Below are 20598 nucleotides of genomic sequence, written 5' to 3' on the forward strand. Positions count from 1 at the left end.
TCCAGAGCGATGGACCCAGGTTAGAGCCTTGGGCGATTCCTGTGCAGTAATCCTAATCGACCTATGTACATCGTTTGTCTCGTAGTTTCGTAGTCGAAGTAGCTTCTCAAAATTCCGTACAGATACCCAGGAACCATTCTATTCATTCTATCATTCTATGATATCCCAACTATAGCGATGACCTTCCAGCTAGCACTGTCATCACTGCGCAGTATCGATTTCCTCCACGCTTCTATTTGGAAGCCTTCTCTACATTTTAGATTACTGTGTGAATGGATATAACGTAGATTTGCTTTTACGAAATCCTAACTGTCGATCTGAGAGTCCATTATCACTCTCCATGCATTTCGTCAACCTGTTGACGATCCTCTCCAGTAGTTTCCCTGGTGTATCCAGCAGGCATATGGGTCTATACTAAGCTGGATCTCTAGGGGGTTTCCCTGGTTTTGTTATCTGGGAAAAGGCAATCGTCTAGGCATTTCTACAGCCCTGCTTTAAACATATCCGGCTACGTCTGCACTGCCGCTTAGAGAGTCGTTAGGGATTCCATCCGGACCAGGGGTTTATTTCACCTTCAGTCTTTTTACAGCTGATATTATTGTTTATTGGACACCTGCCTGTGTTCAGCGTCATCGCCTACAACGCCTCATATGCTGTAGGTGACCAGCACATTGGATCGTGCCCTGGAAATAGCCCCTTAGCAATGACCTCCAGCTTGTCGAGACACATTTCAATTGGCACCGTTGATCTCCTGAGTTTAGCCATCACCACTCGGTTTTTTTTAACAAGTAGGGAAATCTGCTATCAGACACCTGAGAAGACAACTCAGGGAGTGGGGTTTGGTATCCCGACCCCCCTACTGGGGCGTGAGGATCCAGACCCACTAAAACCCTACTCGAATCTCCAGCCTCAATCCCCCCTAGAACCACCTTACCGGTATTACTTCAGGGAGGGGCTATTGTGCTTAACGCACACTCTTAGATAACTACTGGACTATGGTAGTTAAGCTGTTTGTTCGCCGTTGATCGGCTTTCCAGCGGTTTTGTAGCTCAAGTACGATTTGGGTAGCAGCCGCATTGACCGCTCCCCAGACGTCCGAGCTAGAACACATCCTTTGGACTAAGTTATCCGAAGTAGTGTCCTGTCCGCTCACTGCGGTCATGTTGCTTCTCACGCCCGCGAAACGAGGGCATATAAAGAAAGCATGTTCTGCAGTTTCCTCAACGTCCACGCATTCGGGACACGCGGGGGACTCCGCATGCCCAAACCTGTGCAGATACTGTCTAAAATAACCATACCCTGACAGAATTTGTGTCAGGTGGAAGTTGACTTCGCCGTGGCGCCTATTGACCATCCGGATAGTTCCGGGATAAGTCGATGTGTCCACCGGCCTTTTGTGGAATCAGACCATGCCCGCTGCCATGTGATCATTGAGGCCGATCTTGTGGTACTCCGTATGCCGCTAGTTCCACGTTGGTTGAAGCACTCTACGTCCTCGCTGATGATGATACCAATAGGCATCATACCCGCTAAGACGCAGATTGCGCCATGTGAAACTGTGCGATACGCACTCGCCACTCTTAAGCACATGAGACGATAGGTGCTTTCCAGCTTGGCTAGATAGCTTTTGGTACCTAACGCCGATCACCACACCGGCCCGCCATACCTGAGTATGGACTGTACCACGTTGGCTAAAAAGCCTTCGCTTGCTGCCATATACCGCAGAGATCATACGAGACAATGCCGATGCCAATAGCTATGGAAGCCTTCTTGCAGGCATAGTCGACGTGGCTCCCGAACTTGAGCTTGTCGTCGACCATGACTCCAAGGAGTTTTAAGGACCGCGTTGACGAAATCACCACTCGGTATGCAGTATCCTATGGGTTGACATTCACGTCGCGACATAGTTTCTTGACGCAGCTCGATTTGCTCTGCTTTGTGGCATTTTTAAAGGCGGCCAGCAACTTTAACGCCTCACTTTGCTCTGCGTCATCCCTTCCTGCTTGGACCAGACTTCTTATTCTAAAATATCTGTACGCCGAAGTACGCCGAGTATTTCATTCCATCAATGAGCTGTGGATCGCTTATTCCTCGCCGTTATTGTGTTGTCGGGTCGCATGGTTTCGCTAACGTTTTGACCAGCTCATCTGCGTTTAAGTCCGAGGAAACACTCTCAATGCGTAGTGCGTCGATAAAAAGTATTTGTCGAAAGCCTTCGTCTTTCAGTTTCGCTCGATGGCCCTTTTTCTTCGTACTGCTGCTACTGTCTTACCTGACTCACAACGAATATACCTGTTATTGAAATAAAATGTATACTATACCGTTTTATTCGTTTATAGCGTATATGCATTGTATTCAGTTAATTCGAATATCAAAAAGTTTTTTGTAAGTTATGTTTTTATTATTGCTTTAAACCTGTAAAAAGTTGCACGAATAGCATTAGCTTAACAAAGAAAGGTATGCATCCTACTGTTACTTGAAAAATAACGTTTTTGTAAGTTATTTTCAGGGGTACGAATTAAGCGAGGGAACGTTGCTCATTTCAACTTTTTCCCGATTTTGAGCTCTCGCGAATACAACGTATATTCGCTATGAGTCAGGTAAAACAGTAGCTTACGTTTGCCCATGGTATATTAAATCGCCTAGTGGTCGCTGTTAGTCTATCCTTCGCACACGCTCCACTTTGTAATTATCGTCAGCGACGGGCAGCTGGTGACATCAACGATGGACTAACGTAGGAATGGGGAGGTACTAACTGTGCCTTCGTTAAGGGCCAAACAGAATGCTGCGTCAACGCGCCCGTCAGCGTTATTCTGACGGTTTTCCCATGGATTTACTGTCAAGTTGACGCCGACGGATATGTTGACGCAGCATTCTGTTTGAGCCCTTAGTCTTACATCCAACTTATTCAGAGATTCCAACAGGCTATTATCCCTCTCGCTGGTATATCTACTTGCCCACTCCACCACCAGGCATTGAAATTATCTTCCATAACGAATAGTTTCTTGTCAACAAACTTATCAGTACAAACGTCCAGCTTATGGTGGAACTGGTCCATTGTCAAACTAGGAGGTGCATAGCAGCTGCATATAACAATTCCGTTAACATTGCAATTACGAAACCTTCGTGTTATTTTGAGACTACCTCCTGAATAGGATACCGTCCCATAACTTGTATTGCAGCTTTATCAATTATAAATTTTGTACTTTGCTTTCGTTGTCGACTGCTACAACACTTGCTATGCAGTGTCTCAGTGCTTCAGGTTTCTTTGTATTAGGCTCCATAACTGTTGGCTTGCCTTCGCCATTATAAATGAAAACAAAACTTTTTAACTTCGTTTACACAATACGCGCTGTTTTTGAGAACGCAAGACGAAAACATCAAAGTCTACTACTGTGGGAATAGTAGGGGAGACTGCTGCAGGTTGAGACTAACTTTGTATTTGTGCCATAAAACTTAATCAGTATGTTTTAATTATAAGTGTTATACAACATTGGAAAAATATTTCTTTTGTACATGAAAATGGCAAAATATTTGATTTTAGAAAAATAAAGACATTATGGTCATTTTCCTTGACGTTCCTGGAAATTCACGAAAAAAATTGATGCTCTAGATCGAGAAATTTTTCGTTTTAACAACAAAATTCATTTTATTTGTATCATATGATATTTTTCGAACATCAAGCATTAAATTTAGATCCATTTCTTTCGAAAATAATGGGCAAGAAGATAAGTGCGACCGGTAGTGTCGACAATGTTTTTTTGACCGTCAACTCTAGAGCATTAAAATCATTAAAATGCACAAAACATATTGCAAATAAGTTTAACTTGCTTATATAGTACTTTTCAATCATAGACATAGATAAAACGTTAAACTTATAAAATTTTTTTCGATATACAAGAATTCGGGGTTGTCAACCTGCAGCACAGCTAAAATAAATTTTTGATTCAGCGTAGTTTTGTCATCGCTCGACATTTATAAATAAAATTTCTCTTGATGATGAGACCAGCATTTGAAAATGAAATGCAGATAAATTTATACACCTTTTCTTGTGTAACATTACATTACATTACATTACCATATTTTTTGTCTAGTGGCATAGATATTTTTAATCTGAATAAGCAAGTTTCTAACTTACACATACAAATCTTTTATAAATACCGACAAGCTTCCTTCCACATTTTTGAGCAACGACGAAGTAACTTTTTCTGTTGTTGTCAATACAATCTTGGTACCTACAATAAAACTAAAAACAAATTTTCCGACGAGGATGGGATTCGAACCCACGCGTGCAGAGCACATTGGATTAGCAGTCCAACGCCTTAACCTCTCGGCCACCTCGTCGCTGATAAATCGCCCATCGCACCACCCATCGCCCGCCGGGTAATTATTAATTGTTTCCATTTTTTTTTGTTTTACTCTTTCCGCTGCAGTATTCAAGTCAAGCGCCTAGTGATAACTCATCCATCTCGGAACGCAGTGAGGACAGTTCGTTGGATTCGCTCTCGACCAAGAGCAGCCAGGACACGGACAGCCAGCAGTTGCTGTTGGGTGCGGAGCATGGCAGCCGATCCGCTTCTAGTCAGTTGAAGCAAAGCGGAACTGGCAGTGCCACTTCCCAGGAAGATGACAGTAAACGTTCGGCTACCGGTGGCCTGACGGTTGGCAAGACGTGCCTGACCGACTTTAACTTCATCAAAGTGCTCGGTAAGGGATCTTTCGGAAAGGTGATGCTGGCCGAGAAGAAAGGTACCGACGAAGTGTACGCCATCAAGGTGCTGAAGAAGGATGTTATCCTGCAGGATGACGACGTAGACTGTACGATGACTGAGAAGCGAATTCTAGCCCTGGCAGCGAAGCATCCTTTCCTGACCGCACTGCACTCTTGCTTCCAAACGCCGGACCGTTTGTTCTTCGTGATGGAGTACGTTAACGGGGGCGATCTGATGTTCCAGATTCAGCGGGCGCGAAAGTTCGACGAAAGCCGCGCTGCGTTCTACGCGGCCGAAGTGACACTCGCCTTACAGTTCTTGCATCGCAACGGCGTAATCTACCGGGATCTTAAGCTGGACAACATCCTGCTGGATGCCGAAGGACACTGCAAGCTCGCTGATTTCGGCATGTGTAAAGTAAGTGTTTTAGTTAGGTGATCGTTTTAAAATAAGATTTAAACATTTTTTTGCTTTGTAGGAGGGAATCACTGGTGACAATTTAACTTCTACGTTTTGCGGTACACCAGATTATATTGCGCCCGAGATCCTTCAGGAGCTTGACTATGGTCCATCGGTAGACTGGTGGGCACTAGGTGTATTGATGTACGAAATGATGGCAGGGGCACCGCCCTTTGAAGCGGACAATGAAGATGATTTGTTCGAGGCGATTTTACGCGATGATGTACTGTACCCGGTTTGGCTGTCCCGGGAAGCAGTGTCGATTTTAAAAGGTCACTTCAACATGCCAGTAAAAGAGTGCATTAATCATAAATTGTTTGCATTATTACAGGATTCATGACGAAAAACGCCGCCAAACGTTTAGGGTGTACCGATGGCGAAAATCAAATTCGTACCCACCCGTTCTTCAAGGATATGGACTGGGAAGCGCTTGAACAGCGAAAAGTACGGCCACCTTTCCGGCCCCGAGTGGTAAGTCGATCAGTTCCTACTAGTTTGAACGTGATTTTTACCCCTTTATGTTTTTACCATTGCAGCGGAGTGCACGCGACGCCCTAAATTTCGACACCGAGTTCACCAAAGAAGACCCAGTGTTAACCCCAGTGCCGAAAGATATCATCCGCTGCATCAATCAGGAAGAATTTGCCGGATTTTCGTTTGTCAATGCTGAGTTCGGCCCGGAGCGCAGGATCCCCTGTTAGAGGGCGAGCGAATTTGGCTAAATTTTCTCTCGTCGTCCCGTGAGTCGTCGGTCGGTGAGACGCGATAAAACCAAAGAGTTGAATAGCAGGAATCAGTGTATCAGTCAACCGGCAAAAGCAAAAGCACAACACGGACACGGGTGCCATTCTTCCCGAAAGAGCTAAGCTGCGAGGAGACGCGTGAAGGAGGGATTATTTGTAAGCTAGTTTTATACTAACGGACGAGTTCTGATTTTATTATAAAAGTGTGCAACGTAAACGAAACGTTGCCCTGCAATGCTTGCAGCTATTGTTGAGCAGTTGGGATAATCGAGCTCGATGATCTACAGCCAGTCAGAGATTAAATTCTCATTTATTAGAGAGATAGAGTTGGTTAGAGAATGGAATCTTGAAACAGGAAGAAAAAGTTTCTTTAGTTTAAAATACTTTTTAGTAGTTCTTACTTTTGGCATTATGAATGCTCACATTTCGTTGACGAATTTGTTACTCTTGGTATTGCATTAGTTGCCATAAAAAACACACACACACAAATCGAATGATTATTTTATGATTAAGCTATTTATTGTTGGTTTTACAATCATTCATTGTAATGTAGTTTTAGAGAAGACGATTAGAGCAGAGCTTGAAAGTGCAATAGTGTGTCGTTATCTATATTATTGCTTATCTCGTTGATTTAAAAAAAAATCAGGTTGGCTCCAAAGGAATCAAAAAAGATCTGCTAATATAACTGCAATCGTTTATTTCTGTCATTGAATTATGTTAATTAGTGTCCTATATTTTACCCGCTAGAAAAAAAGTGCCATTCGTGAAAAAGCCGCACTACCCTCTGAAGCTGCATGCCAATAATAATAATTGCCGTGGTTTTAGTTTGTGCATGCTATAATAGTGCTATCACAATCATTGCAAATGTATACAAGCACAAGTTGCAGTGAATTCGCGTTTTTCATGCTAGTCATTAATAGTATTTTGTGTTAGAATTATTTTAGACGTACATTATTTCAGCTATTTTAAGCAGACCAACATTTGTTAATACCGTCACTTCTTGGAAGTTTCATTTCAAAGTTTCCCAAATCGAGAAAGCGAAATAACAATGATTAGCATAGGCCCTGGAAGGCCAAACTCTATTTAGAAGATGGTAGCCCCGAAAGAAGAAACGAATGAAGTATTACTGTTTGAATCTAACTAATCAAATCATGAGGTCAGGCAGAGTTGTGTGCAATATATTTTGTCAAAAAAACGCCATTTTCAACGATAGATAAAATTTAGAACAAGGAAAACACTTTGTTCGATTGCTTCCGTTTATTGTTTCGACTTAGTCTATATACTATTGAATGTGGAAAGGAATAATGGAATTATTTGCAGTACAGGATAATATCCTTATTGGTATAAAATTAAGTTTAGACAGCTGCTTGAGTAAATATCGAGCAAATGAAGTGTAATTTTCCTGTCTGATTTGGATTAACCTTCAATTATGTTTTTGATAGTAAGAAACATGCACCTTCCGCAGGCCCTGGCACCAGTTTGAGTCAAGAACCATTTTTTAAGTTTTTTTTTGAGTGATTCCTAACTCAAAACTGTGTGCAACGTTCATGCCTCCTGTTATCAAACACATAGGTTAAGTTTAACATAAATAAGAGAGGTTCGAATTTTGTCATTTACCAATTGCACGTGGAATTAGTCCATTCGGTTGCTCTTACAATTTCTCTGTCAGCTCGAAGAGTTCCTAATTTGAAAAAGCTTTCTTTAGTTTCAATCCTTTCTGTTGTCAGTTGAATAAGGCTCAATTCAGCAGACGACAAAAAAGAGAAAGATCATAGATTACATATTTGAAACCAGTTGGTTCGTATAATAGCAAAGAAATATTTTGTGGCCAGTGAGTTTTTCGGTCGACGGATGTGAAATGCCGAGGACCTTAGGAGGACGCATTGCCCATAGATAGATAGGGGATGGATTGTAGTATTGAAAGAGTTATTTATACCAAATTTGATAGTATTATTTATTTACATACAATTTAAAGAGCACACAAAGGAGGAGGAAAAGGATGCGAAGGAGGGAGGATCATCCACCGCTGGCCGCTTGGCTGTGGCGGTGTGGATCGGTTGTTTATGTCATTAAATGTCTGTCTGTTCAAGCTTTAGTCACAATTTATGCAATTGAAAAACAGCAGCTGTAACGAGAGATACCAAATATAGAGAAATTTATTATTGCCCATTTATTCCGATTGTACGGAACACATTTAAAGGGCGGACGATTCGTGCGCAAATTACTAGTAAAATGTCGCTGTTTTATGCTGCTTATTGTTTGTTTCTTTCGTTTATGGAATAAACTAAGTTGTTCATTTGTAGCCTTTTAGTGTAGATATAGTTTCTGAGTGGAAATATCAAAACGAAGAGAGAGTTGGATAAGGCAACGCGTATCAGTAAACTAGGGAACGATAAGAATGTTTACTAGGCATTTATAAAAAAAATAATTAAAATGAGATTAAATAAGGAGAAACCAGAGAAAAAATCCGTCTGATCATATAAAGCAGATAAAAATAACGTATTGAAATGCAAATTTTTTGTAATTTTAATGCATTGCTAGGTGGGTATTAAATCGGTCGAATTTTTATTTTATTTTGAAAGTATATATATAAATAGATGAATGTGTTAGGTATCAACCAGAGTGTAAAAACTATAGCATCAGCAGGCAGGCAAAAGGGTGTAAACTTTTTTTTCTCTTCAAACTAACATAAGAATCAAATGTTTTTTGTGTCGCCTTAACGTACCCTGCTGTAGTAGGTCATGAATAAATTGATAACGTTATGTAATAGTCTAACTGACGTTAACTCCTCTGAGGTTTACATCATTTGTGGCCCAGATTCGCTAAAATGGTAATAACTTTTTTGGTTTTCAATCTTTTTCTCCAAATCTTGAAAATTTCCCAAAATTCTTTTAAAATTTCTAATTCTAATTACAGATTATGACCATATCTTAGTCTCAGAGTTATCCCGATGTTACTTCGAGGACCGTGACATAGCTCTTTGAGATACTTTTGTTGACTTTTTTATATTTGATTAAAACGTGTTGGTTTTTTTTCAAATCGGCTTCAACCTGATCAAGCCATCCAGCACTTTAGGCCCCTCTATTCCGGGTCCCATCGGGTCCTTGAAGAGAACGGGCATCCTTACAACGTGGTCGACCAACCGTAGTCTCCCAACTTTCGCCAGATATACGATGGGGATCTTTTCAAGTAAGGCATGAAACTCGTGATACATAAGTCTACGCCACTCTCTGCTCTCCGTTTGTACTCCGCCAAAAATAATCCGCAACACCCTTCGTTTAAATACGGCAAGTGCACGTATATCTTCCGTAAGCAAAGGTACTGCCTCTAGTGTGTAGAGGAACTACCGATCTGATTAGCGTTTTGTACATAGTCAACTTTGTGCGGCGGCGTATGGTCCTTGATCGAAGCGTCTTGCGACTTCCAACTTGGATGTGGTGTTGCGTGTGGCGCCTGGATCCTTCAATAGCACCTTCAATAGCGATGTTGGATGACATACAGGACAGTCTATCCCCTTGCCGCAGCCCTCTGCGCAATTAAAAAGCACTCGAGAGTCCCCCGAAACACGCACGTAGCACATCACTTGCTCCAGGGTAGCTTTGATCCGTCGCGTTGTTTTGTCCGGAAAATTGTTCTCGTGCATTATCTGCCAAAGTTGTTCACGCACGACTGTATCGTATGCTGCCTAGAAATGCACAAAAGTTTGCTCCGTGGGCATGTACTACCGATAATTGTGGAATTCTGGAGAATTTGGAATTCTGGAGAGTAAAAATTTGATTTCGATTCATACCAAGTTTCCGGGACCATTTTAATAAGCTCCGCTCTGGTGCCATTGTTCTACGCAGATGGACTGTTTTTAACTGAGCTGACCTATCTTCTACGCTTCTCGCAGCACCGAACTTGCTTTCCTCACCGCCATGCTTCTCTGCCTGAGCGTCAGTCAGATGTTCGTCGAAACGTCGCTGCCAACTTTCGGTCCATTAAATACTGCCATTTTTATCCCGATACGTTTCGGCTCGTGGAACAAAGCCAAAGTGGGGTGCGTTCAGTTTCTGGTAAACCTTTCGCGATTTCTGAGCATGATGTTGTTGATCCAACTCTGCTTACTCCTCCTCCTCCTTCTCTTGGCAGTGCCTTTTCTCACGAAAGATTTGCGTTCGCTACAGCTCTTGTCTGTGTCTTTGACCCTTCTGATACGCGGTGCAGTGTTCCCCTCATTCATGTCTTTTCTTAGTCTTCGTTATACAAATCATTTCGTTGATTCCATTTCAAGCACCTGAGCTCGTTCTGTGTGCTACGCTGGCTGTTTAGTTGGTCTTTCAATCAATTTGGCAAATCGAGCTAGAAGTAAAGGATGCCCATCTAACGCTTACTCCACTGATAAAAGCGTACGACAAACAACGCTGGTGCTACGCATAAATTCTGCTACCTAGACACTCGCGAGCGCATAAACCTCGCAGCGTCTTTCTGCACAGCCTGCACTGACAAGGTAAACCAATGCCAATAGCTCATGACCGCGAGCGGTACACTAGGATGTTTGAATGCAGATTTTGCTTTACTTCTTCTTTCGTTCTTCATCATGGGCTCTCGATGAGCAATGCGGCATCAACTGCTCGGCTGCAGTGACGAGAGAGAGAGAGAGAGAGAGCCTGAGCAGGTATTCAAATACACACTCGTAAAACTCGTCCCAGTGCGTGGGAAAAGAAAGGGAGCCCAAGAGCAGTGTTGCGAAGCCCACACTCGTGTGGTCTAACACACGCGTACTCATTCTAATGAATACGCCGGCATAAGCAAAAAATAAAAACTCGCGCTTTTATTTCTTCATGCACAGCAAGGAGTTTTTGCTAACAGCTACAGTGGTCGATCGTCGTTCGTCGTTGCAGTCCGATCTGCTGATACCGATTACTCACATTGGCTTGGACTTCCGCCCGCGTGTAGAATCGAGGGCGAAGATGAAGAAGAAGAGGAGGAAAAAGTAATGCAAAATTTGTATCCCAGTGCGCCACCAGCCTCACGGGCAGCTGATTCCCCACGAGTTTCTTAACTCGGGAATAAGCTATGCATGAAAACGATGTGAGGATATGCGTGCGTGAGCGTGTGGGCAGCAGAATATCTGCACACAGCACCGACGGCTGTGTGGGGGTTTCGTAGCACTGGTTCCAGTAGTCCAGATCGTTCTCTTCCGGCAGTATTGCTTCGAGTGAATGCATGTAATATCCGGCAACGCAGGCTGCTTCGGCCGCGCGAGATTTAACCGAGACTGGCGTCGGTAATGAATTTTATGCACAACGGGTACTTTTGGGATGCGCCGTATCCCTTACCGAGTAGTGGTTTGCGCCAACGTTAGCACTTCGCTTTGTACTGACGTCCATAATGTTTGAGAAGCGCCAGCCGTGAGTTTTTGTCTAATTTGGTAACCTCCAGGAATTCTTGCCGGAAGACGGTGCTACGTACAGCCATGTTCTTGAAGACGGCAAATTTCTAAGTCCATTTTGTTGGTCTGCTGATGTGCACTGAACCCTCCAATAACCAATTTGTATTTGTCCTCCTGGTCGACAACCCCGATGACGATATTGATGTCATGTTTTTTTGGGCAGCGCTTGTATTCACATTCCAAATGTGCGTAAAATTTCTCTTTGGCATTATTGGGCCTTCCGAGGTGAGGGCTGTACCGGTTGGTTATGCTGATGTTAAATTAATTGATTGATTGACTGGTTAATTCTCAACCTGCATATTTGAGCATTGATCAGTCACCTACCAATCTCGCCCTTACTATAATAGTTGTACCCAGATCGCGTGTATTGCTGCAGCCCTGATAGGTTATGCGACCATTCCTAAACGGGCGTACGCGCTGCGACGTCGAATTTTCGGCTATTCAATGCATCGGAGAGAACTTAGGTGCTCCCTGAGAAGTGGAGTTCCACATCCATTGTCGTTGCGCTCGTGCTTCCCGAGCATAACGATCCGATTTTTTCTGTTCTTCGTAATTGCTTACTGATTTTCTATAATGGCAACCTGCAGGGCCTACAACACCTGTTTCGTCGGAGGATTATAATGCACTGTTTCAAAAAAGATTTTCGGGAAAATTTCCAAATTTGGTGAAAAACATTGAGCAACAAAACAATTGTTATTATTTCAGTGAATTTTGCGTACACCTTAGAGGGATTAATTAAAAACGACTGTTTATATTTTCCGCACAAAAAAAAATTTAAGAAAGGAGCTAATCCGATATCAGCTTAACGCTAAGCGTGATTTTCTCATGTTAATCTGGTGATGGCTTGTGAATATCATTCATTGACGTAACAAGTAGAATTGTACAAGCTGAAGGCACACCGTTTAGCGTGAAGTTAGCATCCCGGAATTTCCCCGATTGAGTCCTGACCACACTTCTGTTTACGATGTTAGTCCAAAATAGTGTATTATTTGGATAGCAACTGAAATAACCAAAACCAATCGCAGAAGACAAAACATACCTAAGGCATAACTAAGAAGAAGCAAAACAAGTGAAGAAAAAATCCGTGTAAATTAGTTAAATGTTAGGTAGACTAAACACTATATTACTATTCTAAATCATATTGCAAAACAAAAACATCAAAGCGGTAACCCTTTGGAAATGAAAAGCGCATAAACGTATCCTCTAAAATACATACTAAGATATACAAAAAGAAAACAAGGCATGAATGATTTACGGAAAACTAAACCATTTTCGGGAAGGGACTCGTAAAAAAGTGCATGCACCTGGAGCGGTATGTATATGAGAGAATATAAATATTAATGATATCTGAGAGCAGAATAATTAGCACACACTGAATGTTAAAAAAATGATAAAAGTGGACATTTCAAACAATAAAGTGATGAACATACTGTCACCAAAGCGGACATTCTGATCACTTTTATACTAGATTCGTACGAGATCGTGGTTTTAAAAAACAGCAAAAATAACATAAAAAGATGGCAGTAGACGCAATGTGTAATAAAAAAATAGGATTTAACTGACGAGCACAAAATCGAGAAAACATAAACCAAAAAAATATTGCATAAACAAACAAAAAAAAACAAGATACACAAAGTTTAACTGTTGTGCATAATTTATTGATGTTGTATTTAGAAGAAGAAGAAAAAAGGAGTCATGGTAATTATTTAATGTTTTCCGTTGACGATCACTAGCATACAATCTCCTGATTGCTAAAGTTATAGAAAATGGAAATTTTCTTGCCAGCTTGGTTTGCAGACAATCTTTACGTTTTACTCCTATTTTATGGTAGGGAAAAAAGCAGTTTTCCTGTTGCCCAATCAGAGAAGAGAAAACACTTATTAAGAAACGAAAAAAAACGTCATCAACTGAAAAAGCGAACCGTTTCACTTGCCCTTTGAAAATATCCCACCGTAAGTAAACAGAAAAACGTAACGTAACGTAAATAAATAACAAAACTTCCTGGTAGCCTCGTTTTTTTTTGTTTTTGCTGAACTTGAATCCAAGTTACCATTCATCAATCTCGAACCGTTCGAGCATTCTGCCAACCGCCCTTGTACTGTACGCATGCCCACTGTTTTAATCACCTAACGCTCAGTTCAGTTAATGACGTTAGCTGTAAAGCAGCACAAGTTAAATCACAAATGACTGATTTAATAACGGTCATTACATGTGGATGCGCCAAAAGGAGTTACCCAGTTGTTGTAGGCGAAGGGTAATCTTAGGTTATCACACAGCGAAGAAGGTAACATCTTCCGAAACCCAGAACTTCTTTTTCCCCGATTTGTCAGGAAAATAACTCACACACAAAAACACACGTTATGACAGAGAAAAAGCAGCAGGCACAAACAGCTGGAATCGTTGTTCCAACGAAGAAGGTTGAATTCGCGCTAACCTCACCGTTTGGACAAAGATGGTAGGAAAACAAAAAAAAAGCAAATTAACACACAAATGATACGGGAGGTTGCGTTCAAAAATAGTTTCGATTACAAAACAAACAGGAAGCCGACGCGATAGATGGAAATATAAACCAGAAAACTGAATAGATGAAAAGTAATATATAAATACCAAAAATATTATATAATAATAAACAAGAAATAAATATATATATGAAGTATGTGATTACAACAATATAAAACCAGCGGAAGTTATTTGAGTTGTTTTATTTATCTAAACAAAAATCCGAACTGAGTTGATTCTTTCGTCTATTTACCTAATTGATTCACTCATAATTGTGTTGGCCTCTACTGTATGTATTTTAACATTCAATAAAAGCAGCGATCGATCATACACGGTAAGCGCAAGCAAAAAGTAATCTCGACGAGGATGGGATTCGAACCCACGCGTGCAGAGCACATTGGATTAGCAGTCCAACGCCTTAACCTCTCGGCCACCTCGTCGATACGGTAGTGGGCATGCACAGAGTCCATACAGTTATTTTTGTGCTTTTTCACTTCGTCTGGAAAGCAAGGCCTGTACGCTGCAAGCCACCCTCCCGCAAAATAACATCTATGTAGTGGTACGCAATTCGCGCGCATTGACTACACGTGTTTCGTTTGCGTTTCACTTCCTGTGTGTTTTATAGACAGTTGATTTAGTAGTGTAAGGCAACCCCAGCGCTAACCTGAATGCATTACGATGTTTGGTTGTGCAACTTCTTTATCGATCTTTTTTTCACGTCACACACAGAGCCAACAGTTTGCTGCTGAAGGTAGGTAGCGGATAACGAAATATGTAAGCAGGTCAAAACAAACACACCAGTCTGGTTGGTGGTAAATTAAAATAATATTTATGGGAGAGAAAAGTCTATAAACTCATTTTTCAACCAGCTGTGGTAAGCTAGAATTATCGTCACCGATGTTTGTAAATAGAAACATTGTGGAAATGTTTTGGTTCGAGGAAAACCCAGATAACATCGGTACTCGTGTGAATTCCTTATATCTTTTAACAAAATTATTTTTTGATCACATACAAATAGTCCTTTTGCAAATGAACATTATTCGATTTTAACTATAGTTCCTGAAAACGGTACAAAATTCATTACCATTACTGAAAAGCACAACTTTTGAATAAGAGTCCAAATGCATTTTCCGCACCGATTCAGGACTACATCACACATTTTTTAACTAATTCTTATAGATTATTAGTTTCCGTTTCGTATCGATGAAGGAAGTCTTGCTGCATCACATTTTGATTATTATTGCTATAGCTGAAATCTGTTGTAAATTGGTAAAAATTACTTAACTTTAAGTGGTAATTCCAAGAGTTACTTGCGAAATGCAAATCTTTTAATAGAAACTACACAATTGGTGCAACTTTTATAATTCGAATAGTATGCGAGCCAAACAAATATATTCAGAATTAACTGAGATATTAGAGTTCAAAATCTTTCATTTTTTTGTGTTACGATCAAATTTTCTTTCGTAGCCACCCTATTAAAGACGTCAAAACTTTGAGTAAGAAAGAAGAAACTTTTTTCCGTTCAATTCCGCTAGTCATTTTATTATTCCCACAGATATACATTTTGCCTACGACATGTAGGCTTCATCGGTGTCTGATTCAGCTTCTTTTATTTTCAAATTCAGCTCAACAAAGAAGCTTTAGTCAATAAAAAAAACTACAAGGTATACAGCCCTATGTGCAGGGTTGTACGAAAAGGCGACGTAGGACTATATCAGACCATTAGATCAAAGACTAATGTAAACTGCATTTCTGGCATATGTATGTTTATAAAAAATTGTGAGCGCCATTGTTTAAGTGAATGTTTAAAAGAGAAGAGTGAAATATTGAGATTCAATTCTTCATTGAATGCAATAGTGGCTTTGAAAAGTAGGTTCGGAGGTTCATAAGTACAACGCCTGCAACTATTAAGTCATGGAGATTTCTTTTAAAAACGACTTGTGTGCATCATAATTAATACCTTTATTTGTATGAGAGTTCTCGTCTTCCTACCACAGGGGTGAGGGGTCTCAAACCATCATAAAATAAATGCATGCACCCAAAAACCCCACATGCTCAATTTGGTTCCATTTGCTTAATTAGTTTTCGAGTTTTGAGAAAATTTATGTTTCATTTGTACAGGAGCCCCCCCCTCTTACGCCCTTCATAAAATTGCTGATTATTTTATCTATCCAACGACACATGAATTTATCAGTTTCGTTCAGTAGTTTAGTAGTTATTAGCATTCGAAATCTTTCATTAAAACGTTACACTTCTATTTTCGTTTTCACAAAATGCTAGCCAGTCTCAGTATTGTAGACAAAGACGGAGTCCTACGTCAAAAAGTCAAAAAAGAACTCTGGACGATCCATTTATTCTCTTTTGGGCTTAAAAGTACATTTCGCATATTTTTTGATTAGTTTATTATCGTTCTATTGAAAACTTTTATGATTTCCACATTTGTGTTTTCGTAACGGGACACGATTTGCAAGCAACTGTTTTCAGTAAAACCCGTGGTGTCCCGTTACGAAATAGAATTAAGAATATTTCTTATCTCTTTTTGTTTTTCGAGTATTCAAGTATACAGTTTTATTCTGTTTAGTATTTAGATTTAGATGAACAAGAACACACTATTCCTCTATAGCGCTCAAAAATTATTAATAGAGCAGAAATATGCAATTGAATCATTGATAATCGAAAAACGACATTTCTGCGATGGTGTCGCGTTACGAAATGTAACTTGTTATACCTACCTAAGTAACAATCCAAATCAAAAAGTAAAAACCACGTCAGAAAGTACATTAATCAAGCATAATTTATCACCTAATTTTTGCTAGCGGATCAAAATATCAATGAAAGTCGGCTCCTCGTGGAGTCGCGTTAAGCAGGAATGTGCCATGACGACACATTCCACGCACTTGTAAACCAAGCGATCAAAATTTGAAACTCTATATTTGAACCCATATTATACTGGATATGAAACAGTATCCATTAAACTGTAAATAAATCATAGTTTTCATTAAAATTAACATGCAGAACGTTTAATAATTAATACAATGAAGTATGCACATTATATACTTATTATAATATTATATAACATTATAATATACTTATTAAATCCAGAAAATGACGTTTTGCTAAAGCGTGCATACATTAGCAACTCATAGCTGGTACTACTTGTTTATTTTTATTAATTCCATCCGACTCAAGGTCTTAATGAAATATATGGCTGGGAAAAGCCATCTTGACTTGCACAATAAACGCATTCTCGAAATGGCATAAAAACCCAGCTTCCAGGAAAGAATCCATGTGGCGATGTAGAAATGTAATTCTTAACGTGAAACCAGAGATGGCTGGTACTATATGCAATTGAAGAGAGTATACAATGACTTTCATTAACCAACTGCATTTTTTGGTTTAATATTATTACTTTCAATGTTCAGCCTTTTTGTAACAGTCGCATTGTTGTGGTGTTCCGTTACGAAAAATGGTTAATTTTTTGTATTGCGTAAATATGACAGGTTTCAAAAAAGTAATATTTCGGATTTTCTTCATACTCGATGAGACCTTTCTTTTGATATATAAATATATGAAATCGGTGGATTACTTAAAAAGTTACAGATGTCGCGTTACGAGATACCATATATTTTTTATGTGTTCGAAACAGGGTGGGTGTGAATACCGGGGGTGGCACCGTAAATACAAAAGCTGGAACAATACGTAATTCAGCATTATAATAGATAATAGATAAATCTATGAATGCCCCATACATAACTTTGTGAAGTTATCATTTCACAATAAGATACAGCAACTGTTATCCTAGAACACAAAACAAACCGTTCTTACAAATATTTAAAATATTTACCTTTCACCGACCGGTTTCGAGCAATCTGTGGCCTATCGATAACCTCGACGGGATAAAAGACCACTCCTGTAAAACACGAATTTCAAACTTTAATGTACCTTTTATCAGAAACTATACAACGTATTGAAACGAATTATTTTTTTTTGTTTTATTGGTAGAAGCTTAGCAAAGACTTTTATAATTTTTGCGCTTTGTGAACGTTTGCTGCAATACGTTGTGTAGTTTCTGTGAAAAAGGTGCATAAAGTTTGAAAATTGTATTGTCACAGCAACGGCGTTTTATCCTGTCGAGGTTGTTCCACAAGGTTGCAAGCATCGTGTAAGTCCACGAGGTTGTAAGCATCAAAGTCTTATATCCCGATTTTACTAACGTAGTAATTTCATGATATAAAGTGGATCGATTTTGTTCAAATTTTGTTAGTGAAACTTGTTCTTTCTCTGACTTTCTCTTTTAGGTCTGTATTTTCATATTTTGCGCTTATGATACCTCTAGTAAGTTAGGGCGGTCCTAAACATAATAGAAACTTTTTTTCAAGGGAACGTGAAAAATAACGTTGCTGTAGTTTTGAAAATTTTTGTAAAACGACTCAGATTTTCAGAAAAACATAAAACCGGAAATCCCTTTAGGTATCTGAAAACAACAAAATTCAATGATTCAATGATGAAATGAAATTGTGCAAAAATTCGGGTTTCAATCCATTATTTTTCTTAGAAAACTTTTTTAGTTGCAATTTTTATCAAAAGCTCATTATTTAAAATCGGTCGAGTGATTCCATTTTAGTTAATTTTAGATTTCAATGTCATACCACTTATTGCACAAATTCGAAACAAAAGATTGCAAATGATTGCTCAGATAGCAAGTAAATTCGATCTCTGAAAAGTTAAGTTACTTTTTACAGTGAGTACACATATATATTTGAACAAAAATAATTTTATGCTTGCAAGTTGCAACTATATGTCAAATAATACAATCAAACTAAAACCACAGACTAATTTAGCCTGTGCTAAAACCATGTGTGTGTCTTCATGACTTAAGTGTTACTTGACGTAGTTTCATTTTCGTATTGTGTTTCGTTTGGTGTACACGTACCAATGTTAGAGTTACGGTCGTTGATAATAAATAAATTCCGAAACGGTGCTGCATGCAGCACCATTTTTCGTAACTTCTCGGCAAGCATCTCGGCATAAAAAAGGATTTGCATACTCAACAGTAAAAAGATTTGTCGAGACGGGATCTGTTGAAAACCGTAAAAAAATCCGGAAGAAAACGAAGCGCTAGAACTGCAGAGGTCAAAAAGGATGTTCGAGAGCAAATTTGTCGCAGTTGTGACCGGTCCGCAGAATGGATCTGGATGTGAAAGCATTCAAAAAATGTTAAATCCATGGATCAACGGAAGCAACAAAACAAAAACGGTAGGAAAATGCAAACTGCTGCTCCGTTGGCACGGTGATTCCGAAGTGATCTTTTCTGATGAGAAGTTGTTTGTTCTTCAAACCCCGCATCATGCTCAAAATGATCGGTTGTGATCGATATCGATCATCGACGTTCCAAAGCCCAAACGGAATGTACCACGATACCGAAATTCATCAGCGGTCATGGTATCGGGAGGCATTTCATAGAAAAGGATACTTCTTGTATTTATTGAAAAGGGTGTTAAAGTTAATGCAAAATAATATCTAGAAATGGCCTTAGAATAAAATTTGATGTTACGTTCGGGGAATGTATGGCGAAGAATATTACTGCTTTCAACAGGATGGAGCTCCAGCCCACACTGCAAATCTTGTGCAGACGTGGTGCAATGCAAAGCCAATCTGATGGATTTCATATCGAAAAAGGAATGGCCTCTAAGTTCTCCTGATTTGAACCTCTAGATTTTTGTATATGGGGGTACATTCAGCAGAAGCTCAAGGATTATAAATATCATAATTTGGATGAATTTAAGTTAGTTATCAGCAAGATATGAGATGACATTCCGATGGAAGTAGTGCGTGTCGCAGGTAACGACTTCAAAAAGCGTTTGAAGCGTGTTATTCAGGCAAAAGGCGATTCAATAGAGCAATGATTGTTTGTTGTGTTCTAAATCTATGGGTAAACAACTTCTAAAACTAAAATTCCAAATACAAATACGAAATACAAAAATATATGACTTTGTTTTTGTTCGAATATATATATGTCACACTGTAGAACAATACATAAGAGTCGTCATTCGCTCAACTTTTCCGAACAATAAACTTTTCTGAGAATCCGCTGTTGCTACATCCTCACTTTATTTTCATTTTTCCAAGCTATGGCAAAGATGGGCGTGGCCAGCAATAATGACTAACGCAAGGTTTCAACTTTGACTGGACTAGTGTTTTTTCCAAACATTGGTCTTCAAGCGTTTAGAGTAGGAATTGAGAGTCATTCGTATGCAACCTACGAAATATACCATGGTTATGCTATGCTATGCTATGCAAACAAAGCAATTGTCAAAAAAACTAGAACCTATCTTAACGGCAGTAGCAAAAGCAACAGGTTAACCTATGTGTGCACATGGCTTTCGTCGACTGTATGTCGAAATAATTACGTCGACATAGCTGGAAACTTTTCCGGACCAGTGAAGAGATACGGGCTTGATTTTTATTGGCACTTTCGAAGCCTTCAAACACCCAGCTGACGAGGTGGCCGAGAGGTTAAGGCGTTGGACTGCTAATCCAATGTGCTCTGCACGCGTGGGTTCGAATCCCATCCTCGTCGGAGTTACTTTTTGGCAAACTCCTTTATAAAATTGTGCTGTGCAACCGAACGAACGAAAAAGGATAAGAAATAATGGTTAGCTAACAGCAACGATGCACCGCAGCACCACCCAATTTAGCTAGCTTTTCCGATTCCACCCCCCACCCCTTCTACAGAACGGAACAGAAAATG

General features: G+C 39.8%; 1 protein-coding gene and 3 non-coding genes across 4 annotated transcripts in view; 2 read left to right on the forward strand and 2 right to left on the reverse strand.

Moving 5' to 3' along the window:
* LOC128744424 (protein kinase C) overlaps nt 1-13952 on the forward strand; it is a 48850-nt gene extending 34898 nt beyond the window's left edge. The window contains exons 8-11 of the mRNA XM_053841438.1: nt 4434-5129; nt 5191-5443; nt 5503-5642; nt 5708-13952. Of these exons, the coding sequence (XP_053697413.1) occupies nt 4434-5129; nt 5191-5443; nt 5503-5642; nt 5708-5872 (1254 nt within the window). The 3' untranslated portion in view covers nt 5873-13952. The remainder of the gene's footprint in view (nt 1-4433; nt 5130-5190; nt 5444-5502; nt 5643-5707) is intronic.
* Trnas-gcu (transfer RNA serine (anticodon GCU)) lies at nt 4263-4344 on the reverse strand. Its single transcript has one exon. It is a non-coding gene; the product is annotated as a tRNA-Ser (tRNA).
* Nucleotides 13953-14205: 253 nt separating the features above from the next.
* Trnas-gcu (transfer RNA serine (anticodon GCU)) lies at nt 14206-14287 on the reverse strand. Its single transcript has one exon. It is a non-coding gene; the product is annotated as a tRNA-Ser (tRNA).
* Nucleotides 14288-20345: 6058 nt separating this feature from the next.
* Trnas-gcu (transfer RNA serine (anticodon GCU)) lies at nt 20346-20427 on the forward strand. The gene has a single exon. It is a non-coding gene; the product is annotated as a tRNA-Ser (tRNA).
* The last annotated feature ends 171 nt before the right edge of the window (nt 20428-20598 follow it).

This window comes from Sabethes cyaneus, chromosome 3, assembly GCF_943734655.1.
Source record: "Sabethes cyaneus chromosome 3, idSabCyanKW18_F2, whole genome shotgun sequence".
Classification (NCBI taxonomy): domain Eukaryota; kingdom Metazoa; phylum Arthropoda; class Insecta; order Diptera; family Culicidae; genus Sabethes; species Sabethes cyaneus.